The 9,746-nt window shown below is 46.9% G+C and overlaps 1 protein-coding gene across 1 annotated transcript in view; it reads right to left on the bottom strand.

Annotated features, from left to right (window-relative positions):
* CLCN4 (chloride voltage-gated channel 4) overlaps positions 1-9,746 on the bottom strand; it is a 52,145-nt gene that overhangs the window by 23,922 nt on the left and 18,477 nt on the right. Inside the window, exons 8-9 of the mRNA XM_007951977.2 lie at positions 7,006-7,192; positions 5,243-5,641 (exon numbers count right to left, since the gene is read on the bottom strand). Coding sequence (XP_007950168.2) covers positions 5,243-5,641; positions 7,006-7,192 — 586 coding nt within the window. The remainder of the gene's footprint in view (positions 1-5,242; positions 5,642-7,005; positions 7,193-9,746) is intronic.

Below are 9,746 nucleotides of genomic sequence, written 5' to 3'. Positions count from 1 at the left end.
TTAAAATAAATAACCAAACCAACCCACTGCCATCGAGTTGGTTCCCACTCATAACGACCCCCATTGGTTTTCCAAGGCTATAAATCTTTCCAGAAGTAGATTGCCTCATCTTTCTGCTGCAGAGCCGTTGGTGGCATTGAACCACTGACCTTCTGGTTAGCAGCCAAATGCCTCACTCACTACACCACCACAGCTCCTTTGCCTAGCACACCGTAGACACTAAACAGATACTTGCTGAGTGCATGCCTGAATCAATATATCAACAAGTAAATGAATGAATGAGTAGATCTGCTGAATGTCAGCATGTCTGATTCTGCCTGCCACGTGGAGCAAAGCCCATTTCATGGGGGAGACTTTAGGAAGGAAAGCCCATGAGCTAGTCATTACCACATCAGGGCCATAGGGACTTGGCAGGGTTAGAGCTGGAGATCTGAGTTGGGCTCCTTGCTACTCCAACAGTAACGACTGCTACGCTCTCTAGAAAGGTTCTGCTAGGCCAATTTGGAACTCTATTATAAAGACTTACCTTAAGGCTTCATTTAAACTTTGAGGATGGAGATGCTACCTACTGGCTAAAAGCTAGGGAGTAAAAGTACCAGAAAGCAAGTTATTCGCATCCCTCCAACAGAGTGAACCATGTCCTCCCAGTTTAGACCAGAAATAATTACCAGTGACCAAGATGCCAGTAATAAGACTACAAATGTAAGTACACAGAGGGCAAAGACTGTCTCCTGTCATCGCTGCATTCCCAGTCCCTAGGATAGTGCTAGGAATCCCTGCATGGGAAAAACGGTTAAGCACTCAACTATCAGCCAGAGCCAGCCAGAAGTGCCTCAGGAGGAGAGGCCTGAGGAACTGCTCCTGTATAGATTACAGTCTAGAAAACCCTACAGAGCAGTTCCACTCCATCACAGGAGGTTGTTATGAGTTGGAATCTACTCAATGGCACTGAACAAGAACAGGGCCCTGGGGGCCACAAAAGGCTAAGCACACAACTACTAGCTGAAAGGTCACCAGGTCAAACCCACCCAGAGGCAGCTTGGGAGACAGGCCTAGCCTGTATCTGAAAGGTCACAGCCTTGAAAACTCTGTGGAGCAGTTCCACTCTATGCACATGGGGTCGTCATGTGTCAGCGCTGACTCGAGGGCAACTAACAATAGCAGAGTACTGGTACGTGACGGCTTCTCAAGAAAGGAACAAGCTACCTAACCAGAGATGCTGCAGTGCCACCAAAGAAGGGACCCACAAGCACCAAGAGCTCTTGGGCGCCAAGTTGGAAAAGAAACCAACAGAGCCTGAAATGTAGAGTTCAAAAGATCTAAGAGTAAGGAAGGAAATGCACTGGAATATTAACCGTGGACTCATCTGGATGCTGAGAATGTGGGTCCCAATTCGTATTTTTTCTTTTGCTTCAAATTTCCACAGTATTTTCTGCGTATGTATCACTTTTACTTTTGAAAATGCAACAAACGCCAGTTTTCAATGATGTAAACTTTAAGCAGTTCAACTTTTTTGAAAGCTATCGTTAATGTGGGAGATTTATTGCAAATTCTACTAGAACTAGGATCAGTGGCCAAAGGGCCTAAAAAGAATGTCTTAGCACAGTTTATAACTACCTGCTGAGGTTATTCAATTTGGCATTCCAGTCTCCAGCAGTGTTCCATTCACCATGTCAGACATAGTGAGGGTAATTAATAAAGTGTTGGTAAGATGAATTTCACAAACTGTGAGAGACCAAGAAGTCTTAGAAGACCTGGAAATAATCACACATCTGATAAGCTCTTAGAATGACTTTCGAGCAATGGTTCTCAATTGGGGGTGATTGTGCCCCCAGGAGACATTTGGCCACATCTGGACACATTTTTGGTTGTCAGCACTTGGGGAAGGGGATTGCAACTGGCATCTAGTGGGTGGAGAACAGAGATGCTGCTCGACACCCTATAATGCACAAAAAAGAACGATCTGACCCCAAATGTCAATAGAGACACCCTATTTTAGTGCAGTTATGCTTTTAATGATGTAATACTCTAACTTCCTGTTAATTAAAAATGCTTCCATAAAACAAATGTGATGAATGTGGAAGCAACCACAGTGGTGGCCAGGGCAAACATGAAATGGAAGACAAGCAAAGATTAGGTAGAAGAAAAAGGCGGACTAGTTTATGACACCACTGTTCTCTGTGGCCTATTCCGATACTGAACAGCTCTCCCAGGCAGAAAGCCCTGCATCTCTATAAACACCGTCAGACAGGAGCTCGGGTAGCATAGTGCCTAAGGCACCTGACTGCTAACCGGAAGGCTGGCGGTTCAAACCCACCAGCCACTTCTCAGAAGGAAGGTTAGGCAATCTACTTGTATAGTGATACTGCCTCAGAAACCCAAAGAAGAGTTGCTATGAGTCGGGTTCACATAACAACAACAGACTGGACACCTCTCTCGTTCTAAATTGGGTGGAGGTCCCTTTCTTCATGTCAGCATCTTCCACATGCTGGAGAATCCTCATTAAATCATCCTCCGGTCGAACAAAATGAGAGTTCTCCTTAGTCTACGCTAGAACTCGAACTTTCCATCCCTGTAATCAACTCTGTGGCTTCCCACGGAGTCCTCACTCACTTAATTGTGCAATTCAAAACAAGAAGACTCTGGCTGTGCTGAATACAGAATGAACCTCGTATTAGCAAATAGCAATGAGATGCAAAGTCTCATTCACCAAGGATTTGAACAAGGGTCCTGAATGACCCGATGTGTTAATATATGACAGCACAGAGGGCCACATTTCCTGGTGGTGCTAACTAACTGCTCTTGAACAAAGACAACAGCTACAGTTTGGTATTGTAGAGACGGATTGAAAAAACTGAAACTGTGTGGCTTCAGTGTGAGTCGCTACAATTTTAAACATGATGAGTAAAGAAAAAGCCTCTTTAACTCGTTTTCCATTCTTTTCTTGTCCAAACTGTCTTGGAGACTTTCACATTTGCTCCTAATTCCCCTGACAATGAACTTGGCATGGGATAGCCAGCTAAATGCTAGTTACCACTGGCTGGGTAAGACTGGGAAGAGGTATGTTTCTGAAAGGGCATGTAATCCCACAAATACAGGTCATAAACCAGAGTATGGAGATTCTTCTACTTCCATGGATCAGGAAAACAGCTTTCCTGACTGCTCAGAGCTAAAGCTTGCCTTTCCACAAACCATGCAACCCTACAGCAGCTACTATACTATTATCAGCTGATTGAAAGCGTATAGGTGTTATTTACACGGCATGTTGCCTCTCCAGACATTCCAAACACAGCTTCTAGGAGAATGCTCCGTTGGCAAGTTGAAATTTCTTCTCTAATCGGTTGATGACAATTACTGCTTCCCACTTGATTACAGTAATGGGTTGCAGTGAAATTAGTAAGCTCTCTCTTAGCAGGTGTGCCGGGAAGAACACAATAGATAACGGATGCCTTGACATTTATTACTTTCGTTTTCAAATTTCAACCTTTGCTTAAAAGATTTTAGGGAATGAATAAATTTTCTAAAGGCTGCTGATTAAAGTATTTTAAAACAAACCCAACCCTACTTACACAGCTTTTAGAAAAACCTCATCACTGACAGAAAAACTGACACATTTCAATTCTGGTGTTGGCAAAGAATACTGAATAGACCATGGACTGCCAGAAGAATGAACACATCTGCTTGGAAGAAATATACCCAGAATGTTCCTCAGAAGAGAGGATGGTGAGACTTCTCATGTACTTTGGACATGTTATAAGAAGGGACCAGTTCCTGGAGAGAGATAGCATGCTTGGTAAAGTAGAGGGTCAACAAAAAAGAGGGAGACCCTCAACAAGATGGATTCACACAGTGGCAGCAACAACAGACTCAAACATACCTACCATGTCGAGGATGGTACAGAACATGGCAATGTTTCACTCTATGAGGCTGAGCCGACTCAACACCACCTACCACCACAACAATCTTTATGGGAGCAGATTGCTAGTTCTTTTCTCCTGCAGAGTGGCTTTTGGGCCAAACTGCTAACCTTCTGGGCCAATGCCACCAGGGCTCCTGAAGACAGTTGAAAGATATTCGAAAATCTATTTAACACTGGGAAGAGGTTTTGTAGATTCAAAGGAACAGAATCTACCTTAAAAACAGGCAGCTCAGGGCAAGGATAAACAGTCGTCTGGCCCAGGTGTGTTCACAGTGGGGCATTTTGCAATCACATAGGGAGAGTCCCACTGACGAGCTGCATCAATACTCTGGAAGATCTTGTCAAATCTTCCACTGCAGGCGAGCCCTGTCATGGGCCCCTGCCTACATGTGATGCAGGAATGCTATGCTGGTCCCACCCCTGGAGATCCAGCAGGAGCTACTCAGGGCCCCCAGGGCACACTGCTCCTCTTGCCTGGAACTCCCAACAGCCCTCACACCCAGGCCTCTAGCCCCTGGCCCTTGTCTCTGAAGTCCTACCTCCCACTGTCTCCTTCCAGTGTGTTATCCCAGACCTCTGGCACTCTGGGCTTGCTTCTCTGAGACCCATCTTTGGGATGCTCCACCTGGACCTCATCCCAAATCAGCAGCTGTCCCTCAGTACCACTGATTTCAGCTAGATCACGAGGGGGAAATAATCCCTCGGAATGGACTTGCTGCAACAAAGTCTGCTCATGACCCCAGATGGGGTTCTTACTGGTGGACCTGGACATCACCTACACGATAGAGCAAAATGTGATGTGGAGAATACTGAATAGACCATGGACTGCCAGCAGAATGAACAAATCTGTCTTGGAAGAGACCTCACAAGCTAGGTAGCTTAGCCTGGAACTAAGTCAGAGAGCAGGAGGGCCCTGGCAGGCCCAGGCTCTCACATTGTCTCTTCCCTAAAAAGGTAGCTTCCTAACAGGGTGGGGCCCAGGTGTGCTTCTCAATATGGTGGCCATTTTACCAGCCAAGAATGCCTATCCCAAGACCTAGCTCTAAAACTTTGTTAGAAACGGTGAGCTGTGGAGACCAGCAGTATCAGCATTAACTAGGTGTTTATGAGAAATGCAGTCTCAGGCCCCACCCAGCCTACTGACTCAGAACCTGCATTTTAAACAGATGCCCCCGAGATACAAATAAACACTAACACTTGAGAGGCCTGGACTTCAAGGCCACTGATCTTTTTTACATTCTCTATAACTTCTTGGAGAATTGGGGGACCACCAAAGCTGCCCCTCATCTCTCAGTGAAATCAAGCCATCTCCTCTTTACTCACTTATCGCGAGGATCAGTTCTCGCCTCTGGGCAAACCCAATGAGGCGTTCGGAGTCTCTGGAGACCACCACGGGGAAGCCGTTGTAGTCAGTCTCCTTGATGAGCGTCTCCACGTCCTCCACAGTCATGCTGTCCTGTGTGAGCACAGACAGTGGTGGCTCCCCACGCCGGGGCCTCATGACATCAGTGGCCAGCGTACGGTGGGTAAACTCGTCCTTGACATCCAGAAATGGGTACCCATTCAGGTGGATGTGGGCCTCGTAGATACCTTCTTTCCCAAAGGCATCAGCCACCCACTTGCTGGTCACGGCTGCCGCCATCAAGGGCACGATGTACTCGAGGCCACCCGTTAATTCAAACATGATGACGACCAATGACACTGTCATCCTCGTGACTCCACCTGCAATGCACGAGAGAAGGACCATCCTGAGAGTGTGGACTATGGAGACTGAGGAGGAGACTGTCCTAAATGTAACCTACCCTGGCCCTTTGGAACAGACCAGGCTCCGTTAAGTGTGGCCTTCTATCAAACCCAACCCAACACTGTTGCCATCAACCCCAGCTCATGACGACCCATGTGTTACAGAACAGAACTGCCCCATAAACTTTTCTTGGCTATCATCATTATGGAAGCAGACTGCCAGGCCTTTCTGCTGTGGCGCCATTCACTCACTCACTGCCGTCGAGTCAGATCCGACTCATGGCAACACCTCCGTGGGTTTCCGATTTGGTATCAGTATGGAAACAGATCACCCAATCTTCCTTCCAAGGAGTGGCTGGTGGGTTTGAAACGCCAGCCTTCTGGTTAGCAGTCAAATGCTTTAGGCACTACACTACCAGAGCTCCTATGTGGTATCATTGGGTGGGTTCAAACCACCAACCTTTGGGTTAGTAGTTGAGTGCAAACCATGTGCACCACCCAGGGACATGGCCTTCTACAGGAAACTGTAAATTACATCCAATTGGACGGTCCTGCTCAACTGAGGGACCCCAGGTTGTTGATTCACCCAAGGTCCTACACTGTGCTTTTAGTGAATGGCTGCTCTGCAGGTTGAGCAGGCTTCTGACTCCGCATGTGGGGCTTTCCTCCAGACGCTCATAAGCTGGACAAACAGCAATGCTTAGGGCTATAGAGAGCTGATGCACCCAGCCTTGTTACCAGGGTCCTTGTGTCCCTTGACAGGCAAAGGGAGAATAGGATCAGTACTGACTCCTGTCCTTCACTGTGGTAAAAGGAGGCCTTCTCAACCTTGGCACCAGCAACATTTGGGGCCAGGTGATTTTCTGTGTGTGGTTTTTGGGGGGAGGCTGTCCTATGTATTGCAGGATCTTTAATAGCATCCATGGCCTCCACTCACCAGATCTCAGTAGCATACTCTGCCCTCAGTTGTGACAACCAAAAATGTCACCAGACACTGTGAAATGTCCCTGGGGGACAAAATTGTCCCTAGGTGAGAACCACTGCTCCAGATGGGACAGCTACAAGATGGTGATGCCTCCATCAGCCTGGGTCCCTGAATGACGGACTGAGTGGAGAAGTGCTTCACGTTATATACGTGTATCATGAACAAAAATTCAGCCTCTGGCAACATGATAAGCCACTGAAATTTAGGGGCTTACTTGTTACGCAGCATGATCTGGCCCATTCTGCGTAATGCACATGCTCACACCCCTGCCTGCCCTCTAAGCCAGACCAGCCTCTGTGGTCTGGTCTATGTCACCTCTCCTTGTGTCCCCTCCCTCCCAGTCCACCTGGGGTTATACCTAGGCAGGCGGCAGCTCCCACCATTGCATAAAGCCCCGGGGTGACACAGTCTGCTCCAGGCCGGCACCAATTCCGGAAGATGATCCAGTCGTGGTGGTGGTAAGCCAGCTGCTCCACACCGATGCCCACCATCCTGCCGGCCATCGCCCCCACTGCCATGCTGGGGATGAAGAGGCCCGACGGGATCTCGAGGGGGCACACAGAGAAAAGCGAGGTGAGGGAAGGGGCCCCATTGCCTGCTGCACTAACCCCAGTACACACAGCCCCCTGACAAGCTGACACTGTGCTGCGTCTTCACGGGAGGCACAGGTCACCTACATAGGCCAGCTGGGCAGAGGGGCCGCTGATGCTCCCTGCTGGGGCAGCTGTGTCGACTGTGACTTGTAGAGAAACCACTCTATGCTTTCATTTCCTTGCCTAGAAAAGCTGGCCCTCTTTGCCCATTGTGAATTAAAGAATGATAAACCCCACTACAAATCACACTCACAGCGAGCCTGTTACCTGAGAGGCTCATCACTTCCTCTCTCCCCTTGCCGCGTCGTTCAGATCACCTTTGGGAATGAAATGTTGAGCCACAGCAGGAGAATGCAAAAAGATGGCCTGCGAGGGCTCCCAGGTCAAATAAAGATGCTCACTGCATCATCCCAGCTGCCACGGAATGGCCAAGAAGCTTCCTAAGGGCTGAGGTGGTTGCTGTTCATTGCCATTGGGTTCATTCTGACTCATGGCGAACCCATATGCTGAGTGCCTTCTTTACGAGGGCTGGCATCCCTCTGGGGGGGGGGGAGCAGCTCCCTCTTCCCGGCAAAGCCCATGTTCCCAAAAGTATCCTGAACATTTTAGAGCCAGCTTAGAGGCAGCAAAGAAATAGACCATGTCAACAAAAAGATCTTGGTAGTAGCACGTTTTATATTTTGTTGGATGCAAATACATTTGAAGGAGCCCTGGTAGCACAACAGCTAAGCGCTTGGCTGCTAACTGAAAGGTCAGTGGTTCAAACCCACCAGCAGCTCTACGGGAGAAAGACCTAGAGATCGGCTTCCATAAAGATTACACCCAGGAAACCCACGTGGTTGCTATGAGTCAGAATCAATTTGACGGCATCCAGCAACCACCAACCGCCATTTTAATTTATTGATTGGTCATCCTTGTGCCAGAGAACACACCTGACTCTCTGTATTCACTGAGATTACAGTGAGGGCTGGTTCTTAGTGACAGCTCCATTTATGCCTGTCTCAGACAGGCACCAATTTGAGGATAGAAATAGCCTTTCACCTAATTACAGAAATTAACTTTGCATTTTCATGGTGTCTAGAGCTTGGGACAATCCTTAGGAAACTGTGCCTTTCAGAGCTACCCTTTATTCCACAGCTGATTAATCCCCTATTAACAACAGATTTTCCTCCATGAACAACTGCTTTGACAAGAGACCAGAAGAACTAGATGGTGCCTGGCTACCATTACCGAACATTCTTCTACTACAGAAGAATCCTGATCAAAAGGTGGAAAATACAGAACAGAGTTTCATATTCTCATCGACTCCAGACCTCCTGGAGCCATGAAGGTTGGATGAATCTCTGAAACTATTATCCTGGGATCATCTTTAAACCTTAAACCAAAAATATCCCCAGAAGTCGTCTTAAAACCAAACAACAGTTTAGCTAAAAACTAGTAGAGACTATCTGGCTCGTGCAGTGTGCTCTTTTAAGAAGTATCTATACGGGGTCAAACTAGCCAACAGCAACTCCACAGATTACATAGGAAGCTTAGGAGATGGTGAGTTCATGTTAATGGGGGAGGAACAATTTAGGAAAGGAGGGTAAGAAGGTTGCACAACTCAAAGTCACAGATGTCACTAAATTGTACTTGTAGAAACTGTTCAATTGGAGTATGTTTTTCTGTGTATATTCTCAACACCAACAAATAAAATTATTTTTAAAAAAGAGAATAGTTTTTCCCCAAAAGGCCCCAAAAGATGCCAAAAGGTGTAAATAACACCTTTTGCTAGGAGGTGGCCAACCAGAGAGTCAGCTGGTCCATAAAGCCCACCAGTCTGGTTCTTAAAGCAAATGTTCAGGCTTGTGTTTGACCTCTATACACTCGGGTACACAGTTCGTTAGACTTTTTCAAAAGAAACAGTAATAATAGACCATGGGACTCTGGAGGGGCTATTCACGTTCTGCTGCAGATCACAGCGGGGTACCTGAGCATGTGTGTTTTATGAAAATCCATCATGCTATACAGCTCTCTGTATGCAACTTGAATGATAACAACAACAAAAAGTCAATAGTACTGGCATTATTCACAATAGACAAAAAGTGGGAACAACTGAAATGTCCATCAACTGATGAATGGAGAATCAAAATGTGGTCTAGCCATACAATGGAATATTATTCAGCCATTAAGGAGAATGAAGTTCTCTTGCATCCTACGCATGAACGGATGTTGACAGCTTTATGCTGAGTGAAATAAATCAGGCATGAAGGGACAAATACTGGATTATCTGACTTACACGAAATATCCAGAATAGGCAAATGCATAGAGACAGAAAGTCTGTTAGTGGTGACCAGGCGCTGGGGAAGAGGCAATGGGGAGGGACTCTAAGGCCTACAGGGTTCTGGTGGGATGAAAATATTCTGCTATTCTGCCACTAGATAGAATCAGGGCCAGCGTAACACTGTGGGTGTACTCAATGCCACTGAACTGTGCACTTAAAATGGTTAAGGTTATGTTATGTGAC

The sequence above is a fragment of the Orycteropus afer genome, unplaced genomic scaffold (assembly GCF_000298275.1).
Source record: "Orycteropus afer afer isolate SDZICR_OR568_19922 unplaced genomic scaffold, OryAfe1.0 scaffold00323, whole genome shotgun sequence".
Classification (NCBI taxonomy): Eukaryota; Metazoa; Chordata; class Mammalia; order Tubulidentata; family Orycteropodidae; genus Orycteropus; species Orycteropus afer.
Note: the sequence above shows the minus strand (reverse complement) of the source record. Positions and strands in the feature narration are given on the sequence as shown.